Raw genomic sequence first — 26,368 nt, 5'->3', positions numbered from 1 at the left:
CCTACCTCCCCACCTACACTCACCTTTCCTGGCTCCATCCCCGCCTCTTCGACCTGTTTGTTTCCTCTCCACCTATCCTCTCCTCTATCCCTCTTCTATCCGCCTCCCACTCTCTCCCTATTTATTTCAAAACCCCCTTCCCCTCCCCCTTTTCTGATGAAGGGTCTAGGCCCGAAACGTCAGCCTCTCTGCTCCTATGATGCTGCTTGGCCTGCTGTGTTCATCCAGCCCTGCACCTTGTTGTCTCTGTGCAAGTAGAGTTCATTTATGATTATAAGCTTTGCTTGGGTAAAATATTTGCAGTATTTTTGGTGTACTTTCTTCAATATAGAACATTGGGTATATTCCATGGTTAGCACCGCCATTGGTTATTTATATCCAGAGTGAACTCAATAGACCAGCAAAATTGGGAAAAAAATCGTATAGTTTGGGCTCCAGTCAGCCTCGGCCTTCGGCTCCAGTCAGCCTAGGCCTTTGGCTCCAGTCAGTGTAGGCCTTTGGCTCCAGTCAGTGTAGGCCTTTGGCTCCAGTCAGTGTAGGCATTTGGCTCCAGTCAGTCTAGGCCTTTGGCTCCAGTCAGTCTAGGCCTTTGGCTTCAGTCCGTCTGAGGTTTGGGCTCCAGTCAGTCTGAATTTGGGCTCTAGTCAGTCTAGGTTTTGGGCTCCAATCAGACTGGGGATTAGGCTTCAGTCAGCCTGGGGTTTGGGCTCCAGTTAGTCTAGAATTTGGGCTTCAGTCAGTCTGGGCTTTGGGCTCCTATCAGTCCAGTCTTGGGTTGCAGTCTGTCTGGGTGTGGACTGTCATCAGTGTGGGTCTTGGGCTGCAGTCTGTCTGGGACATGGACAGCAGTCAGTCTGGGTCTTGGGATGCAATCTATGTGGGTTGTGGACTGCAGCCTGTCTGGGGAGTGAATTGCAGTCAAACTATGTATTGGCCTGCAGTCAGTATGGGTCTTGGCCTGCAGTCAGTATGGGTCTTGGCCTGCAGTCAGTATGGGCCTTGGCCTGTAGTCAGTATGGGTCTTGGCCTGCAGTCAGTATGGGTCTTGGCCTGCAGTCAGTATGGGTTTTGGCCTGCAGTCAGTCTTGGCCTGTAGTCAGTATGGGTCTTGGGCTGCAGTCTGTCTGCGACGTGGACTGCAGTCTGAGTTTTAGTCTCAGTGTGGCATGGACTTCCCTTTTTCTGGGTCTTGCAATGCAATCTGTCTGTGGCATGGACTGTAGTCTGTCTGGCATGTGGATTGCAGTCTGTTTGGGGCTACAATCAGTTTGGGGTTTGACTGCAATGCAATAAGAGATAGAAGCAGAAGTTGGTTATTCAGCCCATCATATCTGCTCTGCCATTCAATGAGAGCCCGGCTGTTCTGTTAATGCTCAACTCTATTTTCCTGTCTTTGGCCCATTAGTGATTAAAATGTGGATTTATCTCAGTCCTGTGAAAATGCCCTTCTTATCCTATCTCTCTGTCTTCTATTAGTTAAGTGAATCCTCTATCCGTGCTAATATATTCCCTCCAACACCATGGGCTCCCAAGTAGCCGAATAGGTGCTATCTAATCAAACACCTTCTGAAAATCCAAATACGTTACATCCACTGTTTCTCCTTTAACTATCCTGCTTGTTGCCTCCTTAAACAAAGACGATGGCCTAATGGTATTATTGCTAGACTGTTATTGCAGAGACCCAGCTAATGTTTGTAGACCTCAGTTGAAATCCTGCTATGGCAGATAGTAGAATTTGAATTCAATAAAAAAAAACTGGAATTATAAGTCTAATGGTGATTATGAGCCATTGTTGATTGTGAGAAATACCCGTTTGGTTCATTAATGTCCTTTTGGTAAAGAAGCTGCTGTCCTTACTTGGTCTACATCTGACTCCAGACCCACAGCAATGTGGCTGACTCTTAATTGTCCAATGGGCAGTAAACGCTCGCCTCGCCAGTGAAGCCCTTATCCCATGAATGAATATCTCCTTAATGCTGACTCTGCTTGGTTATATTATGTATTTCTTAAGGCTCTGCTCTTACATGCAAGTGCAGTTAGTCCAGGGCTTGTACTTCAGTCACTTCAACTTTGGCTTCAGTCAGTCCAGGGCTTGGGCTGTAGTCTGTCTGGAGCTGGACTCTAGTTGCTGCAGGGCTTATGCTCCAATCAGTCCAGTGTGTGTTTTGTCCAAGGCATTGACCTGCTCTGTAGCTCACAGATGGGGCATTAACCAATGATTTTTGTGTAGGACGAGGGATTGGTCACTATTATTGGGGGCAGTTGAATGTGGTAGGGTGGGAACTGGTTGAGGGTTGTGGAGCTATGGAACACAAAGAAAGTCAGGGTGTATATGGCCTTGATGAGGAGAGAGAAGAAGGTTATCAGGGGATAGGGACACGTACAATGAGGGACTTGGTGGGCAAGATGTGAACATCAATTCTGACTTTGCAGTGTCTTGAAGAAATAGGGAAGTGATAAATTGTTGTGGAAGCAACAGAGGTTAAAAAAATGGTGAGGAATGAAGAGATTGGGGCATCTGGTGATTACCAGGCAGAGGCTAGCATTTAAAACATTGCACAAAAAGAATGAATCTAACTTTTGTTTCATGATTTCTTGTTTCTTTCAATTTCAATTAGGATACCGCCAAATTGGAGATTATTTTGGGCTATGTTGGGCTTGCAGTGTTGCAGCTTTGTAATTCTGTCTAACTGAAGGGGCACCTCATTAATCATGTGTCCAGTGGATGTAGAATCTTCACATAATCAGCACTTTACAGCATCATCAGATCAGATGGAGCTTCCGTCTCCAGCATTAAAACTCTCAGGACATTTCCTTTATACAACACTACACACGGGGCACAGGAGATGTCCATCCTTTTCCTGCATTTAATCTGGGTCATTTGTGCTGCCACACGCCCCAGAACTGCAATCTTACTCCAGGCCAGCTGCTTATAAGAAGAAAGCTTCCGGGTACTGTCCTCAGGAAGACAGCCTTCATGCTTTCCCGGACGACCTCAAATCTAACTTCTAGAGAGGCATCACTAAGTCTTGGGCCAACTTTTACTTCTTTTTACTTCTAATTTATGACTTCTGTCATTAATTTAGGTACCATGATATGGCCAATCATAAAATTTTTCTCTGTATTTTTTGTAAAAATACACATGACAATAAATTGGTATTCTATTCTATAAACGTAAGCCCTCTCTGAACATCTCTGAGAAGGCAACCATCACAGGCTCCAATGATGCTTTTGGCTTGCAGAGAGCGAAGGGTGCCCGGGTGACCTTTAAATACAGCCCCAAAGCCTTCAACTCTGGAAGGTCTGGTTGAGAGGCCAAATTTCTTACCTGAACCACTCTATGTGATTCAACATTTAAGGTTTTGGAGTAGCTTTTTCAGTTGCCTCCATTTGACATTGCCAGCTTGTTGGAAGTGATAGTTACTTTAAAAGTGAATTCCATACAAACCTTATCAGCATTACGGGAAGCCACTGCAAGTTCCTTTTCTTTTCCTGCTAGTTCTTTGGAGAGAAGAGCGACTGATTCAGTTGCCTCCATGAGCTTGGAAAGACCTGTAATCATGTGTTCAGTCTGATTAAAAACAAATGTCCCTCACAGAAGTTTCCTTTTTTTGATTTACTGAAATTAAGGCTGACTATGGAAATGTTTTCACAGAGTCACAGAATTGTTATAGTGTAGAAGGGGGACATTTGGCCCATCGTGCCTGCACTAGCTCTTCAAATGAGCAATTTTACCTCTGCCAATCTCCTGCTTTTCCCCTACACCCTTGTGCATTATTTCTACTAAAATAACCATCTAATGCCCTCTTGAATGCCCCTATTGAACCTGCCTCTACCAAATTTCCAGGAAGTACATTCCATGCCATTACTAATCACTGAGTGCAAAACATTTTTCTCACATTATCCTTGCTTTTGCACATCACTTTAAATCTATGCCCATGTTCTTGTTATTTCTATGAGCAGGAACATCTTTTCCCTATCTTCTCTGTCCAACCCGCTCACGTTTTTGAAGACCTCTGTCAAATCTCCTCTCAGCCTTCTTCCCTTCAAGGTGAACAGTGCCAACTTCCTCAATTTAACTTATAGTAAGAAGTTTCTCATTCTGGAACCATTTTAGTAAATTGCTTCTGTACTCTCTCCAATACATTCACATCTTTCCTCTAAGGTGGCAACTGTACACAATATTCCAATAATAAGTGTCTTATCCAAGTTCAACATCACCTCCATGTTCTTGTACTCCATGCCCCCATTATAACAAAGTCAAGGCCAAGATATGCTTTATTAACTGCTCTCTCCAACTGTCTTGCCATCTTCAATGATTTGTGAACATATATACCTCAGGACCCTTCGTTCCTCCATCACTTTAGAATTGTACACCTATTTTATACTGCCTTTCAATGTTCTATTAATCAAAGTACTAACCTCACACTAACCTCATCTGCTACAATCCACCCACTTATCATGTCTTTTTGGATTCCACACTATCCTCCTCACAGTTTATAATTCATCAAAGTTTCATGTCATCTGCAAACTTTGAAATTGTTCCCTGCACACCAAGGTCTAGGTCATTAATGTAGATCAGAAAAAGCAGACGTCCCAAAACCAAAAACAAAGGAACTCCACTACAAACCTTCCTCTAACCTGAAAAATATCCATTAAATATTACTCTGTTTTTTTTTATCAGTCAGTCAACTTTGTACAGACATTGCTAGTGCCCTTTTTATACCATGAAATATAACATTCCTCATAAGTCTAATGTGTGTGACACTGTAACAAACTTTTTTTAAAATCCATTGATACCACATCAACAGTTTGGAAGGTGTTGTCTAAGCATCCTTGGTGAATTTTTGCAGTCCATCTTGTAGATAGTTTACTCTGCTGCTACTGGGCGTCAGTGATACAGGGCCAGAATGCTTTTGGATGTTGTGACAGTCAAGCAGGCTGCTTTATCTTGGATGGTGTCAAGCTTCTTGATTGTTTTTGGAACTGCACTCATCCAGGAAAGTAGGGCATACTCTATCACACTCCGACTTGTTACTTGTAGATGTTGAGCTTGCTTTGGGGAGGCAGGAGGCAAATTACTTGCTGTAGGATTCCTTCATCTCCACAAGGACTGTGCAGTGGTCACTCCTACTAATACTGTCACTCACTGATGCATCGACAGCATCCCTGGGCATATTCTGACCCACCATGAGGACAGACCCAGCAGAGGTGGTGGAAAAGTGCTTTAGTGTCGGGAGGGAATTGCTTGTTGACTCCAGAGCCCATAAACTCACAAAACATCAGGTTGAACACGAACAAAAAAAATTCTTATTGATTAACACCTACCACTACATCTCTTAGCAGAAGTAATGGTACTCTTCCATATTGAGCACCATTGGAGGAAATACTGAGGGTGGGACTTAAATGTCCATCAGAGTGGTTCAGAAGCGCCACTACTGACTGAACTGGCTGAGATCTAAGGAACATTACTTCTAGACTGGGTCTGTGCAAGTGCTGAGGGAACCATTAGGAAGGAAATACACACATGACTTCATCCTCACCATTCTACATGTCACAGATGTACCCATCCATGACAGTATCATTTCAAGTGTCCAATACATAGTCCTTGAAGAGACAAAGTCCTTTCTTCACATAGAGGATACTTTCCATTGTGTTCTGTGGCACTACTGCTGTGCTAAATTGGACAGACTTTGAACAAATCTAGCAACTCAAAACTGGCTATCTGTGAGGCGCCGTGGGTCAACAGCGGCAGCAGAAGTGTATTCAACCACATTCTGTAACCTCATGGCCCAGCAAATCTATCAGCCTACCACTAACACCAAGCCAGGTTCAATGAAAAGTGCAGGAAGGTATGCAAGGAGCAACAGCAGATTGTCAACTTAGTGAAGTACGAACACTACTACTTGCATGCTAAGTGAGATAAGCAATTAAACAACTCACAAGGGGAGAGGTCTGTACAAGTACAATAAATACGTGCTTAACAAATTATAGATTTCCACACTTAAAGATGCCCTATCACAGCTTTCATAAGGAAACTAAATGCACTCTCTCTTGCATTCCAGAACGAATCTGCAAAATGTACACATCATGAAGAAGGTGTTTCTTTCTAATGACATGACACAGGTCCAACACATTTTAAAATAGTTATGGAGGACAAAACTGGTCCACAGGTTCAAGTTCTAAATTGGGGAAAGTTGAATTTTGATGGAATTAGACAGGATCTTTCAGGGATTAATTGGAGCAGTTTGTTTGCAGACGAAGGGACCTCTGGCAAGTAGGAGGCCTTTAAAAGTGTGATAGCTAGAGTTCAAGGTCTACATGTTCCTATGAGGGTGAAGGTCAAGGTTGGCAGGAATAGGGAACCCTGGATGACAAGAGATATTGAGGCTTTGACCAGAAAAAGGAGGAGGCGTGGCTCAGGTATAGGCAGCTGGGATCAAGGGAATCCCTGGAGGTATGCAGGGGATACAGGAGTTTACTGAAAAATGAAATCAGAAAGATGAAAAGGGGGCATGAGATAGTTTTGACTGAGAAGATTAGGGTGAATCCAAAGAGATTCTTTAAGTACATTAAGCAAAAAAGAATAACTACAGAGAGAATAGGACCCCTCAAGGACGAAAGTGGAACCATAGGAGATGGGCGAGGTCCTCAATGAATATTTCTCCTCTGTGTTTACCGTGAGAAAGACATGAAGACTTTAGAACTTGGGGAAGTTAGTGGCGATATCTTGGGGACAGTCCATATCAAAGTAGAGGAGGTGTTGGAAGTATTAGAATGTATGAAGATGGATAAATCTCCTGGTCTTCACCAGATATATCCAAGAACCCTGCAAGAGGCTAAAGAAGAAATTGCAGGGACTCTAGCTGATATATTTGCATCATTGTTAGCCACAGGTGAGGTCCTGGAAAACTGGAGGGTAGCGAATGTTGTACCCTTATACAAGAAGTCCTGTAAAGAAAAACCTGAGAATTATACGGAAAAGATATATATGCATTTGGAAAGACAGGGTTTGATTAGGAATTGTTGGCATGGCTTCGTGTGTGGGAGATCATGCCTCACAAATACATTAGAGTTCTTTGATGAATTGACCAAGAAGGTTGATGAGGGCAGGACGGTACATGTAGTCTATATGGATTTCAGTAAGGCCTTTGATAAGGTTCCACATGGTTGCTGCTCTGGAAGGTTAGATTGCATGGAATCCAGGGAGAGCTGGCAAATTGGATACATACAATTGGCTTGATGGTAGGAAGCAGAGAGTAATAGTGCAAGGATGAGGTCTGTGACTAGTGGTGTCCTTCAGTGGTTGGTGCTGGGCCCATTGCTGTTTGTTATCCATATCAATGATGTGGATGAGAACGTACAAAGCATGACTGGTGAGTTTGCGGATGACACTAAAATAGATGGTATTGTGGACAATGAGGAAGGTTATCAAATATTGCAGCAGGGTCTTGATCAGCTGGAGAAGTGGGCCAAGGAATGGCAAATGGAGTTTACTATAGATAAGTGCGATGTTGCATTTTGAAAAGTTAAATCAAGGAAGGAGCTTCATGGTGAATGGTGGGGCCTTAAGGAATGTAGTGGAACAGAATGTACATCCATCGGCTTTCTGCATTCCGCAGTGAAGGATGGCGGTCTAGGCATTCCATGCCTATCGCCAACTATACCAGTCGAAAAAGTGAAGAGAATGGAGAGACTTCTGTTGAAGGACATCCCATGGGTACGGGCGATGGCGATGTTGGACTCCTTCCAACCCGTGATTAGAGAGATGTCCAAAGTGGGCAGGATCGGGAAATGGCAAGTTAATAATACGCAAGAAACTAAGGACTGTTGGAAAGAATGTATGATGAGCCACGCCGATTGCAAGACCCTGAAGGGGCTTAAAGTTGATCACGTTTCGCATAGGTGGGTTACCAACAATGGAAAAATATTTCCTAGATTGTTTATCAGGGCGACCCAGCTGAGGAGCGGGTCGCTCTCAACGAAAGTAAGGAGAGCGAGGGGTGGCCGTGGAACTGAGGACAATAAATGCAGAGGAGACTGTAGGAAGCCAGAAACGCTCAGCTACGTCTTGCAGAGTTGCTCCGTGACACATGATGCACGCGGCATAACCGTATCATGAAACAGCTGGTACGGCAGCTTCGTCATGTGACAGAGGGTGCAATAGTGACGGAACCTAGGATACCCCTTCAAATGTTGTTCTGCAAGCCTGACATCGTGCTGGTTGAGGATGGCACAGCCTATGTATTTGACGTAGCAGTGCCCTTTGAATCCCGTTTACTTGGACTCTGAAATATGAGAAATACTGGGGTGACAGGGTGTTGGCCGCTATGCGGAAACATCTGATAGCACTGGACTACAGGATTGGGGCCGTGAAACAGATTCCGGTGGTCATCTCCAGCCGTGGCCTCATCCATATTAAGAGCATGGCAGACCTCAGAAAAATCGGTGTCTCCAAAATATCCATCGGGAAACTGTAACTACAACTATGGCCGGCAGTATTAGGTGCTATGACACCTATATGAGAGGAGCCAATGGATGAAGGTTGTGATCCAGTAGCCCTGTCTCTCAACCTGGGCCTTCTCGTCCCACAGACAATCTACATGATGAGCAGCAATGCCTGAAACTGTATTCCTCTTTCGACAATAGCACTTAGGTACAACTCGGTAAGGATTGCTTCCTGACTAGAAGTGGCCTTACCAAATAAATGTAATAGCCAAATGCCTCGTCATCTAATTAGTGACGTGCATGATTGGATGAACGAGATTCCCACTGTCCCTACCTACTATCTAGCAAAACCATAGCCAAGGGAATGGGCTCAGCAGAATCATCGGGGAAAGAAGACCCTGTTGAGCTTGACTGTAGTCTGGCACTGTGAAGAGACATGAGAGGTGTAGAATAAGTGGGAGGCCTTGGCCTCCCACTTGGAATTTAAGCGCATAGATCTCTGAATGTGCAGTCACACGTAGACAGAGATTGAAAAAGTGTTTTCGCACACTGGCCTTCATCAGTCAGAGTACTGAGTATAGAAGTTGGGAAATTATGTTACAGTTGTACAGGGCGTTGGTGAGGCCGCATTTGAAGTACTGAGTTCAGTTTTGGTCACCTTGCTGTAGGAAGGATGTTATTAAAGTAGAAAGTGTGCAGAAGAAATTTGCAAGGATATTGCCAGGACTCATAGGACTGAGTTATAGGGGAAAGTTGGATGAAGTAGGCCTTTTTTCTTTACAGCGTAGGAGACTGAGGGGGGATCTTATAGAAGTGTATAAGATCATGAGAGGCATTGATAGGGTGAATGCACTCAGCCTTTTTCCCAGGGTTGGGAAATCGAGGACTAGAGGGCATCAGTTTAAGGTAAGAGGGGAAGGAATACATGGGGCCCTGAGGGGCAACTTTTTTACATAGAGGGTGGTACGCATATGGAATGAGCTGCCAGCAGAAGTGGTTCACGCGGGTACATTAACAACATTTAAAAGACATTTGGATGAATGCATGGATAGGAAAGATTTAGAAGGATATGGGCCAAGTGCAGGGAAATGAGGTTAGCATGGATGGACATTTTGATTAGCATGGACCAGTTTGGGCCAAAGGGTCTGTCTCCGTTCTGTAGAACTCTATGACTCTGTGACTCTATACAAATTGGCAACAAAAAGAGAAATTGCTGAAGAAACTCAGCAGGTCTGGAAGCATCTTTGGAGTGAAAGCTAAGTTAACATTTTGAATCCAGTGACGCTTCTTCAGACCCCTTCTGAAGAAGGGCAACTAGACTCAAATGTTAACTCTTCTCTCTCTCCACAGATGCGGCCAGACCTGCTAAGTTTCTCCAGCAATTTCTCTTTTTGTTTCTGATCTTCAGCTCTGCAGTCCTTTATTTTATATTAACTACAAATTTGTCCCTGGATGTATACTTACCCAGTTGCATGTGCTCTGCTAGGTCATTGATGTTTACATGTTTCTCTTTGTAGATAGTTTTGTAGCTGTTTATAAAAGCAAGATAGGATTTGGGAGTTATATGTGTTCTTCGACGATATCTGAAAAAAACAGACACAGAAATTGCTTTTACTGTATAGACATTTATAATATATCTCGGAAACAATGAAACATTTGTGGCCTCACATACGTTTTGACATCTGTGTTGGAGTCATAGCGTCATACAGCATAGAAGCATGCCCTTTGGCCCACCATGTCATTGGCGACCAAACTACACTAATCTCATTTACCTGCACATGATCCATAGCCTACTCTTCCCTGGCATTTTGAGTACTCATCCAGATGTCTCTTAAGTGTTGTGAGGTTATTTGCCTCTACCACCCTCTCAGGTGAAAACATTTTTCCTCAGATCTCATCTAAACCACTTAGCCCTCACCTTAAATTTATATTCTTTGGTTTTAGACATGTCTGCCATGGGGAAGCAATTCTCACAACCTACTCTGTCTATGCACCTCTTAATTTTGAATACCTCAATCAGATCCACCACCAGCTCCCACCCCCCCACCACCGCCCCCCCCCACCCGCCTCCCCTCACTCTCCTCTGCTCCAAGGAAAACAAACCCAGCCTATCCAGTCTCTCCTCATAACTGAGCCTTTTCATCCCAGGCAGTATTCTGGTGAATCTCCTCTGCACCTCTCCAGTGCAATCTGGAACTGCACACAGCATTCCATCTGTGGCCTAACCAATGTTTTATAAAGTTTATAATGTTTCATGAACAGGATTTCCTTTCTCCTATATTCTATGCCTCATTAAATTAATTATTTTTAGATTGTCTATTATTTACAACTCATTCTGCTTAAATATATCATTCACGGAAACATAACCATTTGGCTCTGAAAGTTTATTTAAACCATCAATCAGTGTTCCCTCTGTAATAAGTTTAGATTTTCTTCTCTCATGCCACTGCTTCCAAAAATATGATGGGACACAATTTCCACTGATCTGTCATCCAATTGACCTGTAGCAATGAGGAGGATCAATGATATTCTTCAGGATAGACACATTTCAGGATGGATGAATGCTTTGATGTTTGCACAACACTTGGATTTGGTCATATGAATTTGTTCAGTTTTGTGACTCACAGATTCAGAAGTCATTTAGTAGTTCTGAGGAAGTAGGGATACAAGAAATGCATTCACCGATTTCCAACAAAATAACCTTCAGTGACTAAAAACAACTTTGAAACTAAAGTATGAAAGATAGATTTAGAAAATGAAAACTGCCAGTTTAATTCCTTATCTATAAACGATCTAGGGCAGTATACAAATTGTAAAATTACAGAATTATTATAGTGAAGAAGGCCATTTAGCTCATCACGTCTGCACTATTCACCAAATCAGCATCATGATTAGCGCCGTTTGCCCACCCTTTATCTATGCCCCTGTACTTATACTTTACAATAGGGGGTAAGAAGCTGTCATTGTCCATGACAGAGCTCAGCTGTGTTGCGTGCTACAAGTCAGACTAGACCTGATTGATAAAAAAACAGAAATTGCTGGAAAAGCTTGCAGGTCTGGCAACATCTGTGGAGAGAAATAGGAGTTAACGTTTCAGATCAAATGACACTTCCTCAGAACTAGGGTCCTCCAGCACCTCAGAACATGCTCCAGGGCAACACCACATGCATTTCTTGTCTACAGACACTAGCAGCTGACACCTGCCCATCTCCCTGAGCTCTCATGGTGTTTCCCTGATGCATTTGCAGGAAGATCGTGCACTTCACTGCTGCACCTGCATTGAAATGCTGCTACATGGACACTCTGTGTGCTGGATCAAGATGCATCTCAGAGCTGTCAGCTTGCTATCTTCATACTTATGCTCATTTACTTTGAGCCTATCTGGATGCCCATAGCATCTCCACTTTGCCTTGCCTTTGCTCCTCAGCCTGGAGTCAGAGGCTCACAGTACTTCTGTCTTTCTTTGTTGTTTAGTGCATACACAAAGCGCTCAGTCACATCAAGGGAGAGAGCCTTCAGTCAAAGGGTCCCAGCACAGTAAATCAAGGGCAGCCTCCAGTACCAATCCAGGAGCTTGGACCGAGTCAGTCGGCCACTTGGATCAGAGAGGGAACCTCCCCTCAATAAGGAGATTCAGTCAGGCAACCTGCCACATGTTATGACTCTTTCCGTCCTAATGTGAGCCATTTTCTCCTCGAATGAAAAAAGAGATGGATTGGTGAAATGGTAGTGGGTGGCACTGCTGTCAGTACAGTGCAACTGGAGTAAGTCATAGAATCCCCACAGTATGGAAACAGGCCATTCAGCCCAACAAGTGTACACTAGCCCTCCGAAAAGCATCCTACCCAGACCCATGCCCCAACCCTGCATTTCGCATAGCTAATGCACATAACCTACATATTTCTGAACACTATGGGTCATTTAACATGGCCAAACCATCTAGCCTGCACATCTTTGGACTGTGGGAGGAAACCCATGCAGACATGGGGAGTATATGCAAACTCCACACAGACAGTCATCTGAGGCTAGAATCAAACCCAGGTCCCTGGCACTGTGAGGCAGCAGTGCTAACCACTGAGCCACTGTGCCGTCTACACGATGGGTTGAATAGCATCATCTGGTGGTGAGTTGTCCTGAGCAAGTGAGTAGGCAGTGCAAAGGTCATGCATGATTGGCAACGTTGGGTGTTGAGTGAAGAAAGCTGTTGCATGCAACAGTGATAGTGGCAGAGCATAAGCCTTGGTGGGAGGTGGGTACAGTAGCAGAGATAGGGTTGGTGACTGTGAGGTAGCACGGAGAAGATAGTGAAGTGGAGATGATTATTGACCTTCCTCCTATATTGCTGGGCATTCTTCCAGATGGTTAATACCACATAGGCCTGAGTGGTAACGTCATGCTGGGCTGGCATGGAATGGTGTTGTGGCCTCCTCTGCCAATCCTAAGTGAAGAGGATAGCCATCCTTTGCATCATCCTGATCACTCTGCCTGTCAGGATCTCTAAGAGATGAGCCAATTTCCTCCTGTCTGCCCTGTCTGGAGTAAATGTCAGGAACCATGTGGGGCAGCTCCAGACTGACAGTGCTTGTCTGGGTGCCTTTTAAAGATGGCGTCAGTGCTAGGGATACCAGTCTATTCCATGATACCCCGGCAGCTGCGTGTTCTTTGGATATGGCAGGTGGTTGAATTTGGTGAACACTTAATGACAGCATCGTCATAGAATCAGGACAAGTAATTAATATGGCAGCTTTGGCCGATATGATGAGAAATCTCATTGGGTCTTATATCATATTTGGCATAAAAATGTGTTTGTGAAACTGCCCATAATTTTTAGGACCATTCAACCAATAGTACAGATAAAACATCGTCAACCTGAAACATTCATGATGTTTCTCATTTTTGAGATGCTTCCAAATCTTCACAATATTTCCAATATTTTTCATATTTATTTCAGTTTTATAACATCCACAGTAACAGTCTTCTATTAGTTGCCATGGTATTCTTTTAATGGGTGCATCTATAACTGCTGTGCGTCACCAACCACACAGGATGTGATCTGTATGCTCTTGTGGTAACTGAGCGATTTTAAGAGTATCAAGATCAGACATGTTAACTAGCCTGCCAGAAACTGTTGCATTGTATTTCATCTCTTCAAATAAACTAACCTATGTTGAGGTTCTATGGCAATGTGTGAGAAAGCTTGAAGGCCTAAACCTTGCTTCTGGGCTAGGACGCCCATTTCACTAACTTGCTCCAGTGGTTGCTATCACAAGTTTGAACAGGTTTATTTGGAAAATAGCCCATGTTATTGACTTATGAATCCTCTGTGTGCAGCCAGTCTATTTGTGTAAGGTAAAACAATTGCAAAAGTGATGTTTTGAAGATTTTACAAAACCATAGAATCCCTACAGTGTGGAAACAAGCTATTCAGCCCAATAAGTCCACACCAACACTCTGAAGAGCATCCCACCCAGACCCATCCCTGCACTTCCCATGGCAACACACCTAACATACACATCCCTGGACACTATGGGTAATTTAGCATAACCAATCCACCTAACCTGTGTATCTTTGGACTGTGGGAGGAAACCCACACAGACACAGGGAGAATGTACAGATTGCACACAGACAGTCACCCGACAGTGGATTCAAACCCAGGTCCCTGGCACTGTGAGGCGGCAGTGCTAACCACTGAGCCACCCCTGAAACACATGCAACAAGTTTCAACGTGAAAAAGCTTGAAGGCCTAACAATTCAATTAGTAGTGCCTGCTACACCATAGAAGTCATTGCATGGGGAATTCTACAAATTACAGGCTTCAGTAAACCTTAGACGTGCATGGTCCATACATCATATCTTGTTTCAACAGGGAGGTATCAGGCAAATCTTCATCAATGGACTGCATGAGGTATAGCATTGGATAGATCTCTATTAATGGAGGCAATTACTTCTGCTCTTGGTCACCAGGTCAAGGATCTGAGGTGGGGGGGTGGGTGGTGTGAAGGGGAGTGGAGATGGGGACAGGCAAGGCTGAGGTAAGGGGCAAACGATACATTGGCAGCAAATCTAAGAAAGATACCTTCAAACATATGTTTCCAATACATTTAAGATGGTAGAAAAAGACCTTCCTCACTATTAAAGAACTTCTTTAAGCATCAAAGCTTGTTTGTGCTGAGTCATAAATTTGTGGGAAGGGCTCAAATATGTTTAGGATGGCAGCAGCAGCACTACCAGTCCTAAATCTACCAACAAGCAGGAACAAGGGAAATCCTTCATCTCAATCATTAGGATATTGTTGACAATTGGCATTACAACAATAAACAATGTGACAACAATAAATCAATCAATCAAGCAATTAATAAAACAATCAATCTTAATCACAAATCCTCCAGCTACTCTGCTGAGATCTGAACTCGTGGTCATTGAGCAACTGAACTTCAGCCTTTGGAACACTGAGCTTCCAACATTGCCACATATTACAACTCCCACTGGATAAGACTGTTCACCCTGCTATACTGTCTGATTATCTTTTTCAACGGTATATATAGATGTGTAGCAAGTATGAATGAATTTCACAATTTCTTCCAGTGCTATAAAGTGCTGCTTTCTATTGAATAATATCACCATGAACAGGGGGTTGTGGAACAATTAGGGCAATCAATTAGGATTGATTGTTTTATTAATTGCTTGATTGATTGATTTATTGTTGTCACATTGTTTATTGTTGTAATGCCAATTGTCAACAATATCCTAATGATTGAGATGAAGGATTTCCCTTGTTCCTGCTTGTTGGTAGATTTAGGATTGGTAGTTGTATCATGGCATAAGAGCATAGGGGCGACTAAAAAGTCATGTTGAAGGGTCAGTCACTGGATTTTTTTTAATGTGTTAAGGCTTTATCTATAGCTTCTGAATAGAAATCTTTCAGCTGGAGTGCTGTTTGGAAGCTCCATTTAGTTGATGCATAGATCATTGAAGCTTTACAGTGCAAAATACACCCTGGCTTTTATCATCTTCCTCCATCTACTTCTATGTTATACCAAAATGTAATGAGAAACTTTTAATGATCAGATACCAGAAGATGATGCAAGATTTAGTGAGAGGGAAGAACTAAGGGAGATCAATATTAGGAGAGAGATGATGCTGGGAAAATTGTTGGGATTGAAGCCCGATAAATCCCCAGGGCCTGATAATCTACATCCCAGAGTCCTTAAGGAAGTAACTTGAGAAATAGTGGATGCATTTGTGCTCATCTTCCATGATTCTATAGACTCTGGAACAGTGCCTGCAGATTGGAGGATGGCTAATGTCACTCCAATATTCAAAAAGGGACATAGAGAGAAAACAGGGAATTTTAGGCCGGTGAGCGTAACATTGGTAGTGGGGAAAATATTTGAATCTATTGCCAAGGATTTTATTGCGGAGCATTTAGAAAGCAGTGGCAGGATCAGACAGAGTCAGCGTGGATTTCTGAAGGAGAAATCATGCTTGACAAATCTGTTGGAATTCTATGAAGATGTAACTAGTAGAGTTGACAAGCGGGAGCCAGTCGATGTAGTATATTTGGACTTTCAGAAAGTGTTTGACAAAGTCCCACGTAAGAGATTAATGTGCAAGATTAAAGTGCATGGGATCTGGGAAATGTATTGAGATGGACAGGAAACTGGTTGGCAGTGCAGAAACGAACAGTAGGAATTAATGAGTCCTTTTCAAATTGGCAGGCAGTAACTAGTGGGGTGCACAGGGATCGGTACTGGGACCCCAGCTCTTCACAATATATATTAATGATTTGGATGAGGGAACAAAATGTAACATCACCAAGTTTGCAGATGCTACCAAGTTTGGTGGGAGGGTGAACTCTGACAAGGATGTAGAGATCTGTCAGCATAATCTCAACAGGTTGGGTGAGTGGGCAAATCAATGGCAGATGCAGTATAATTTGGATAAATGTGAGGTTATTCACTTCAGAAGCAAGACCAAAAAGGCAGATTACTACCTGAATGGCTGTAAATCTGGATAGGTGAATGTGTAGCAGGACCTGGGTGTCCTTGTGTACCAGTCGCGAAGGTAAGCACGCAGGTACAGCAGGCAGTAAAGAAGGCAAATGGTATGTTGGCCATCATTGTGAGAGGTTTTGAGTACAGGAGCAGGAATGTGTTGTTGCAGTTATACAGGGCTTTGGTGAGACCATACCTGGAATATTGCATGTAGTTTTGTTCTCCATTTCTGAGGAAGGATGCTCTTGCTCTCAAGGAAGTGCAGTGAAGGTTTACCTGGCTGATTCTGGGGATGGCGTGTCTGACGTATGAGGAGAGATTGACTACGTTGGGATTGCTTTCGCTGGAGTGCAGCTGAATGAGGGGGGATCTCATAGAGACTAATAAAATTCTAACAGAACTGGACATGGTAGATGCAGGGAGGATATTCCTGATGGTGGGTGTGTCCAGAAGCAGGGGTTACAGTATGAGGATTCGGGGTAGACTATTTAGGACTGAGATGAGGAGACATTTCTTCACCCGCAGAGTGATGAGCCTGTGGAATTCATTACATAGGAAGTAGTTGATGCCAAAACATTGAATGTATTCAAGAGGCGACTAGATATAGCACTTGGGTCGAATGGGATCAAAGGTTATGGGGAGAAAGCAGGATTAGGCTATTGAGTCGGACAATCAGCCATGATCATGAAGAATGGCGGAGCAGGCTCGAAGGGCCAAATGGCTTCTTTCTGGTCCTATCTTCTATGTTTCTATGTTTCTATGACCTCCATAGTCAATAACCCCTGTTTGTAAAAGATTGTAATAATATATTTGTCAATCCTTGTAATTGTTAACATTTTTCTAAAAGGGAAATAGTTAAACTAATCATGTTGGATAGTCTTTGTATCAAGAAATATCATTGAGAAATTAACCTGTCCTGAATCAGAACATACCTCTGAAAATAGTCCTCACATGTTTGATAGACCTTGTCATGGAAGACACCCATTGTTGACACCAGTTGGGTTTTGACCTCGGCTGAGCAGGCGATGTAAAACCCAGAAAGGAAGTAGTGTGACACAGCCACTAGTGCCTCTCTGGGCCAGCGACTGAACCAATCCATAGTGCAACCAGAGATCAGACCAGGGAACTTCATTGCACGTGATCGAAACTTTTCACCAACCTAGAAGCAAAATATAAAGAACAGTTGTCTTCGAAATCTACAAACAAAACTTAGCACACTGTATAATAAATATTCACCCTTTCAGAGGCAAAGAAAACTATCTGATTGTTTCACATTAAGAATTATATTTAAACATTATTAATCATTCTGATCAGAAACGACTGACTTGAACTGTGTGAGCACTACCATCTTCATGGTTCTGAATTCCCGATATTTTGCTTTTGCCTTAATGATACATTGCCTCAATTCATTAATGCTTGCAGGAGGTAGATTGGATTTGTATTAAGTAGATCACATCAGAATGCTAGAGATACATTGGATAATCCTCGAAGGTATGTGAATAATCCATGTTTGTTCCTCAAATTGCAGGGAACATGCAAAATTTATTCTGCTAATTTTAAAGATAGCTGCATATAATGAAGAGTCCCTCGTTGTTTAGTGGCTGTGGGTATTAGTGAAAGGTCTGATATCACAATTGTGAAGATAAGTTAAAGGAAATCTGTATCTCTGAAATACAAAATGCATCATGGCTTCAAAAGGCAACGGTAGAAAGCGAGAAACCTTTTTTACTGCTTGGGGAATATAAGATGTAAACTAAAAATTAGGAGCCAGCCTTTCAGAAGAGTAACCATGAGCAATTTTTATATACAAAAGATTGTAGAACTTTGGAAATTCTTCTGAAAATGGTAGTTCATATGAGTTAAATTGCTCACTTTAAGGTGGACATTTCTGCTAACCTGGTGTAATAAAGGTATATTGGACAAAAACACGTGTATGAAAATAGATGACAGACCAGTCATGGGGTAGAGTTGTAACATCTGCTGTTGTGAATTTATAGATGAGAGGCCATAAAATCCTGCAAGCTGCCCTTCCACCATCCACTGACTTGCTTCTGATCTGGCAACGATTTTACGGGAGATTGATGAGGCTAAGAGCATCCCTCCCTCTCTGCCTCCCTCCGTCTCTCCCTCGCTTGGTTCATTGAGGTCCTTAAATGGCCAATTAATGGTCATGTAAGAACAAGCTCCCATCTGGGCACAGTTTTTCTGAGATGGGTAGGCCATGAGAATCAGCAGTAGGTTCCCACTGACCCTTTCCGATGGTGTTGTAGGAAACACTATCATCTGAAAATTGACACTAATTGCATTAAATTTTGGAACAGACTCAAAAGACTGAATCACCTACTTTGGCTCTGACAGCAATCTTCTCTGAAGGAAAGATAGTAGATTGCAAAATTGACCCTATGATTTCTTCAACAAAGAGGAACTCAGTTAATCTTTGGCCGTTAGATTTGATGGTTTGCTTCTAGCCATGTGACCAATGACACAGTTTGATTATCATGGACCAATCACAAAGAAATTGAAACATATGCTTAGAAAGATAGAACTTTTTGTTCAATAGAAAACCAAGTTAAAAACAAATACTGACGGGAGAGAAACAGAGGACAACATGAAGATTTTTCCTGGCTCTTTTTATAAAATATTCATATAAGTTGTCAAAAGTTGGGGGAATGCGAGGTGCTTCTTTCTTCATTGGTGCAATCAGTGATTGAGTAATCTCATCAAGTTCATCCCGAGCAAATAAGTTAGACACCTATCAAAAAAAATCAGACAGCAATTTAATTGTGCAGTATTTCAGATTTATATTGGCTGCACTCTTATCTGCTCAGATAGTTGCCAAATTGACTCTCTAAAATCAGCATTGTCAATTTATGTTGGACAAATTCTCTGAGTTTTCATTACATAATATCCAACAACCAACCTTTACACACCACCTACTGTTGATCACACAGTCTGTCATTTCCTGCTGCACATCTTATTCTCATGGTGATTGGATACTGAACAAAGTCTTTGTCTGCAATCTTCTATGGTGTCCAGCCTATATGCTCGGCCCTCTGGATACACTTTTAAATCTAAAATAGTGTGTTTGTGTGGTCACAGCTAATGCCATCTTGGAAAGGGTGTAAGTTAAAGCATTGGCTGCAAGTATGCTGAGCAAGCAGCAGGATATCAGTAAGTATGTGGTGCAGAATTATCTCCAGAATTGCTCATTTCAATGCTGTAGCCATTGTCCTCTTTTAACCTTTGTTCAAAGTTGTTCAACATCAGGAAGGGCCCCAAGCAACACCACCATCACTCATGGTATTTAAAGGGATCATTACTCACTTTCATATCTGTTACCAACTGAGTTCTACCAGCTCTTGCTTTGTTACTTTAAGTGTTTATATCAATGAATTACATATATGGACTAACGTGACACATAGTGAAGGTCTTTGTTTTCCCTTCAAGGGTTCTGCTCCCACTGTTTCATTTCATGAGCCCTGACAGTCAAAAAATAAGTAGGAAAGCAAGTTGCGAGGAGGACACAAAAAAGATGTGAAAGAATATAGACAGGGTAAATAGGCAAATACTTGGCAGATGGAGTGTAATGTGGGGAAATGTGTGTTTGTTCACTTTTCTAGTAGAATAGAAGAGAATAAGCAGGAACAGAATAAAAAAGCAAAGCATTATTTAAATGGATGGTACAACATGCTGCAGCGCTCTTGTATTATTATGTACACAGTATGGAATACAGCTCTCTAGTGAAATGTTTAAAGCCATTTTATTTACCTGTTTGTTTGAGTCCAATGTCTTTTCTCAATCTCTTTTACTGATGTCAGAGCCAAATCATCAATTGTATTATCATAATTTTTATGTTCTATTCTATTACACCTACATTTTTTGATTCATAACCAAGTCCCTCCGTACCTTAGCATTCCATAGTCTCTTTATTTAAATAATAATATGTTTGCTTATCCCTCGCAAATTACACTTCACCAGACAAATTAATTGAACTTATCTCATGCCGCATATATGTTGGGTTATGGCTAGGACAAGGATTCAGCTAGTTACAGCCACAAGATATCCGTTTTAACTTACGTCAGGAATTTGTGATGCCTGGTATCTCAGGAAAAGATGGGATAATTAGAGGTGGTGTAGAAATAAAATGAGTTGGGCTATTAATGGGATTAATATGCATGGAAATAAATGAAGCCAATAGTGAGATTCTACTGTCGCCATTTAAAGTTTGGAAGAAATGTCACAAAATTTGTCCTCAGTTTTGAGAATTTTGATATTTTAGTCCGACTGTAATTTCCCAACTTTCTTGCCATTCTGATTTCTATGTCCTTCCCATAAATTGCTGTCCAACCTATCAGCAAATTTGGCGATGATACACTTGGCCCTTTCTTTAATTTGGATTGTACACAGCTGATGTCTCAGGACTCCATCATTTTCATTTGCAAAATTGTAAACTATCCATTGATCCCCACTTTCTATTTTAGTTTAATTTGAAAATCATCTATCCGTGCCAATACATTACCCTAACACTATGAGTAGTTATCTTGTGAAGTAACTTTTCCTACAGCACCTCATTTAATGCCTTATGGAGAGTTAAATACGTTACATCTATTACTTCTCCATTATCCATCTTGCCTGTTACATTCCCAAGGAATTTTAATAAATTTGTCAAATGCAAGGGCAAGAGGCAAATTAAGGTGGTCCTGCTTGAAGGAAGGAGTACAGCCACAGCCGTGCTCAGCTGGTCTCAGGAATCACAGGAAAGAAGATTGTACTTATCATTAGCAACAATGTGTTCCAACCTGCAGCAAAGGAAATAAGTGGGAGAATATTGAGAGGAGTTAAGGAGATGGTACAGTGCTGGACATATTTCTGGGAAGCAAAGCTGGACAGCTGCTCAAGGTGGCAGCAGGGGAGCATTTTATTGAGAAAGATCATAACACTGTACATTTTAAGTTTGTTACAGAAAAGGATAATGATGGTTTGCAAACAAGAGTTTTGGAGTTAGCTATGATGGATTAGAAATGTTACTGAAAGGCATGATAGTGGATAGGTAATGGCAAATGTTCAAAAAGTGAATGGGTGAAATACAAAAATTGTTTATTCCTGTCTGGCACAAGAATGGAAAGACAACAGTAGCCAAACCATGGCTTATGAGGGAAATTAGAGATAGTATTAGATGCAGAGAAGAGACATACAAATTGGCAAACAGAAACAACAGACCTGAGGATTGGGAACAGTTTAGAAGTCACCAAAGAAGGAACAAGGGATTTATTAAGAGGGGGAGAATAGAGTATTAGAGTAAGCTTGTGGGGAATATAAGAGCTGACTATAAAAGTTTCTATAGGTATATAAAGAGAAAAAGATTGGTGAAAACAAATGGAGGTCCCGTACAGTCAGAAAATTGGGGAATTTATACTGGGGAACAAAGAAATGGCAACTGAACTAAATTCATACTTTGATTCTGTCTTCACAGGTGAGGACACAAATAAGTAGCACCAGAAATGATGGAGGACACAGGGTTTAGTGAGAGGGAGGAACTGAAGCAAATCTGTATTAGCAGAGAAATAGTGTTGGAGAAATTGATGGGATTGAAAATTGATAATCTACACCCCAGTCCAACACCGGCACCTCCACATTGAGGCATCGGTTGTGGGGAAGATAATAGATTCCGTTATCAAGGATTTTATAATAGATCATTTAGAAAACATGGGTAGAACCAGATGCAGTCAGCATGGATTTACAAAAACGAAATCATGCTTGACAAAGCTACAGGAATTCTATGAGGATGCAACTCATCAGGGGGATCCAGTGGATGTCATAGTGTCATAAAGTTGTACAGCATGGAAACAGACCCTTCGGTCCAACTCATCCATATCGACTAGATATCCTAAATAAATCTAGTCCCATTTGCCAGAATTTGGCCCATATCCCTCTTAACCCATCCTACTCATATACCCATCCAGATGCCTTTTAAATGTAATTATTCCAACCTCTACCACTTCCTGTGGCAGCTCATTCCATACACATGCCACCCTCTGTGTGAAAATGTTGCCCCTTAGGTCCTTTTTAAATCTCTTCCCTCTCACCTTAAATCTCTGCCCTCTAGTTTTAGACCCATCCACTCCAGGGAAAAAAACCTTGTCTATTTACCCTATCCCTGCCCCTCATGGTTTTATAAACCTCTATACTGTCACCCCTCAGGGAAAATTGCTCCAGCCTATATTCAGCCTCTCCCTATAGTTCAAACCCTCCAACTCTGGCAATATCATCCTTGTAAATCTTTTATGAACCCTTTCAAGTTTCACAACATTCTTCCTATAGCAGAGAAACCAGAAGTGCACGCAACACTCTAAAAATGTTTACCACAGGGATCAGAAATAGGACCCCCAGCTATCACAACATATGTTAATGATTTAGATGATTTACATGTAGTATCTCAAAATTTGTAGATGACACAAAGCTGGGTGGAAGGATAAGCTGTGAGGAGCATGCAGATATATTGCAGTGTGATTTGGACAGGCTAAGTAAGTGCAAAAATGTATGACAGATACAGTATAAATAATGTGGATAAATGTGAGGTTGTCCACTTTGGTAGCAAACACAGGAAGATAGATTATTATTTGATTGGCTGTAAATTGAGAGAGGGAATGTTCAATGAGACTCTGATGTCCTCATGCACCAGACTCTGAAAATAAGCACACAGGTGCAGCGGGCAGTAAAGAAGGCATCTGTATGTTGGCCTTCATAGCGACAGGATTCAAGTATAAGAACAAAGATGTCTTGCTGCAATTATACAATATTGGTGAGGCCACACCTGGAATATTGTGTGCAGGTTTGGCTTACTTATCTGAGGAAGAATGTTCTTGCTTTAGAGGGAGTGCAGCAAAGGTTTACGGACTTGACTCCTGGGATGACAGGACTGACACATGAAGAGGCTGAGTCAGTCAGGATATATTCTCTGAGGAGGGGTCTTATAGAAATCTATAAAATTCTGAAAGGACTAGATAGGTTAGATGCAGGAAGCGTTATTCATATGATGGATGGAATAACTGCACGGAGGTTGGTATCCCATCACCAAGTCACCCTTTATTTAGGCCAGCCACGTCAGAGTCAGTCCCCTGAACTGAGGAGATTCTAAATCTCCTGGTTATATTGGTCAGCCAGGGATTTCCTGCTTGGCCCAGGTTAACAACCCCAATCAAGGATCGCATAGTCAACAATATCCAGCTGGTTCCAATCACTACAGTATGATAGTTCAGAACTAGGGGTTAGAGTTTAAACATAAGAGGTAAACGCTTTTGCATGGAGATGAGGATAAATTTCTTCAACCAGAGAGTGGTGAGCCTGTGGAATCGTTGAGGCCAACATATTATGTTCAAGAAGGAGGTAGATATAGCTCTTGTGGCTAAAGGAACCAAGGGATATGGGTGGAGGGTGGGATAAGGGTATTGGATCTTGATGATCAGCTGTGATCATATTGAATGATGACGTAGGCTTGAGGGGCCGAATGGGCGACTCCTACTTCTATCTTCTTGGAAAGGCTACTTATGGGTAAATATTCAGAACGGTGAGGTGGTGGAGGTGGGGGTGGGGGGGCTGCGGGTGGTTTCAAGAAGGAAATGGGGAAGAGTACAGAATCAAAACATTCCCTTTGGGGTGAAATGTAGGAACAACCCTGGATGTCCAGGAATATTCAGGACTAGATGAGAAGGAAAAGAGAGGCATTTAACAAATATAAAGAGGTCAAATCAATAGAGGCCCTACTGGAGTATGGAAAGTGCAAAAGGGAACTTGTGAAAACAATTAGGTGAACGAAGAGGGAGCGTGAAACATTTACAGATAATACAAAGCTGGGTGGAAGGGTGAGCTGTGAGGAGGATTCAGTGAAATTTAAAGACAGGACTAGAACTTTTTATGAAGGTGTCATGGCTACAGTCAGCCAATCTGAGACATCCACTGGCTGTTCAATGGATAAGTCTTTGAAGAGAATGAAATGAGGAACAGAAAACAGAATTGTAGGGGTTAAGGGTTGGGGCAGGGAGATCCAAAGCTCCATGGCCAATATAGGGGCAGCACGGTGGCTCAATGTTAGCATTGCTACCTTACAGCACCAGGGACTTGGTTTGATTCCACCCCTGGATGATTGTTTCTGTGGAGTTTGCACATTCTCCCCGTGTCTGTGTGGGTTTCCTCTGGATGCTCCGGTTTCCTTCCACAGTCCGAAGATATGCAGGTTAATTGGGTTAGCCATGGGTAATTCAGAGATGCAGGGACAGTGTAGGGGGCTGGGTCTGGGTGGGATAATCTTTCAAGGGTCGGTGTGGCCTGCTTCCACACTGTAGGGTTCTATATTGCGTGATTGGGTAAATGCATGGAAGATGCAGTATAATTTGGATAAATGTGAGTTTGGTCACAAAAATAGGTAGGCATGCACACAGGCAGGTAGGATTAGGGAGAATCCCAGGGTATTCTATCACTATATAAAAACCAAAAGAACTGCGGATGTTGTAAATCAGGAACAAAAACAAAGTTGCTGGAAAAGCTCAGCAGGTCCGGCAGCATCTGTGGAGGAGAAAACAGAGTTAACGTTTTGGGTCTGGTGACCCTTCCTCAGAACTGGACGTTTTCCCAGACACCATCAGTTCTAAATGAAAACCAAAAGAACTGCGGATGCTGTAAATCAGGAACAAAAACAAAGTTGCTGGAAAAGCTCAGCAGGTCTGGCAGTATCTGTGGAGGAGAAAACAGAGTTAACGTTTCGGGTCCGGTGACCCTTCCTCAGAACTCAGACCTGCTGAGCTTTTCCAAAAATTTTGTTTTTATACCATCAGTTCTAAGGAAGGGTCACCGGACCCGAAACATTAACTCTGTTTTCTCCTTCAGAGATGCTGCCAGACCTGCTGAGCTTTTCCAGCAACTTTTGTTTTTATTCTATCGCTATATCAAGGTGAAGAGGACAACCAGGATAATCATATAGGAATGGCTGAGCACAAAAGTCATTGTAATGAGCAGAGAATGGAATGGATCATTGGGATTTCCATCACATACAACTGTGCACATTTTGACCACCATGTAAATATTGACAAAATGAAACTCAATGAGATACCATGGTACAATCAATGTAATCATCATGATTCCAACCTACATAGGCTGGTAAACCTAATCAGTATTCATGTTATGGAGGATACATTATTGGCATATATATGTGAGATGATTTTCTAGAGAAGTATTGTGGTATGAAAAGAGCTAGTTAATAATCTTGTACTGTAATATGATTGTGTTTTACATTACTTTCGAAAGTAATGTAGTTCAATCACCAACTCGAGTCTTTGATCTAAACAAAAGAAATTATACGTGTATGAGGTCTAAATAAGCTATGGTGGTTTGGGAAATGTTACAAGGTATGATGTTAAACAAGCAACGAGCAACATTTTAAGAACTACTTCATAGTTCACAACAAAAATACATTTATTTATTATACAAAAACCCTGCAAGGAACAGGGGTCAATAAAAGAAATCCAGGACTACATCAGATCAAAGGAAGAGGTGTATAAGGTAGCCAAATGAAATGGTAAATCAGTAGGTATGTAAGAAGGAAAAGAATTGCAAAAACAAATGTGGGTTCATTACAAGCAGAGTCAGCAGTATTTATATGAAGCAGAAGTAAATAACAGAAAAATGGAACAAATACTTTGTATCCATCATCAAGAAAGAAATACTAAAAAGGGTCACCAAACCTGAAACATTAACACTGTTTTCTCTCCAAAGATGCTGCCAAAACTGCTGAATTTTTCTAGAAAATTCTGATTTTTGAATAGGAGAAGTCTCTCAGTATCAATAGGAAATTATGGACTGGTGAAACAAAGAACTTATTTAGTATTAATATTAGCAATTGGTATTAATGCAGATAACTTAAATGTTGGAAT

At 42.0% G+C, this 26,368-nt stretch overlaps 2 protein-coding genes across 2 annotated transcripts in view; both read right to left on the bottom strand.

Annotated features, from left to right (window-relative positions):
* LOC109930964 (dynein axonemal heavy chain 8-like) overlaps positions 1-26,368 on the bottom strand; it is a 2,199,840-nt gene that overhangs the window by 1,275,806 nt on the left and 897,666 nt on the right. The gene's annotated exons all lie outside the window — the stretch shown is intronic.
* Positions 1-26,368, bottom strand: part of LOC109918465 (dynein axonemal heavy chain 8-like) — an 876,900-nt gene that overhangs the window by 174,548 nt on the left and 675,984 nt on the right. Inside the window, exons 47-50 of the mRNA XM_048596621.1 lie at positions 19,030-19,194; positions 17,375-17,601; positions 9,913-10,031; positions 3,449-3,552 (exon numbers count right to left, since the gene is read on the bottom strand). Coding sequence (XP_048452578.1) covers positions 3,449-3,552; positions 9,913-10,031; positions 17,375-17,601; positions 19,030-19,194 — 615 coding nt within the window. The remainder of the gene's footprint in view (positions 1-3,448; positions 3,553-9,912; positions 10,032-17,374; positions 17,602-19,029; positions 19,195-26,368) is intronic.

This window comes from Rhincodon typus, chromosome 5 (assembly GCF_021869965.1).
Source record: "Rhincodon typus isolate 14 chromosome 5, sRhiTyp1.1, whole genome shotgun sequence".
NCBI lineage: Eukaryota > Metazoa > Chordata > Chondrichthyes > Orectolobiformes > Rhincodontidae > Rhincodon > Rhincodon typus.
The sequence above is the reverse complement of the archived record's forward strand: the minus strand, read 5'-3'. Positions and strand labels throughout refer to the sequence as shown.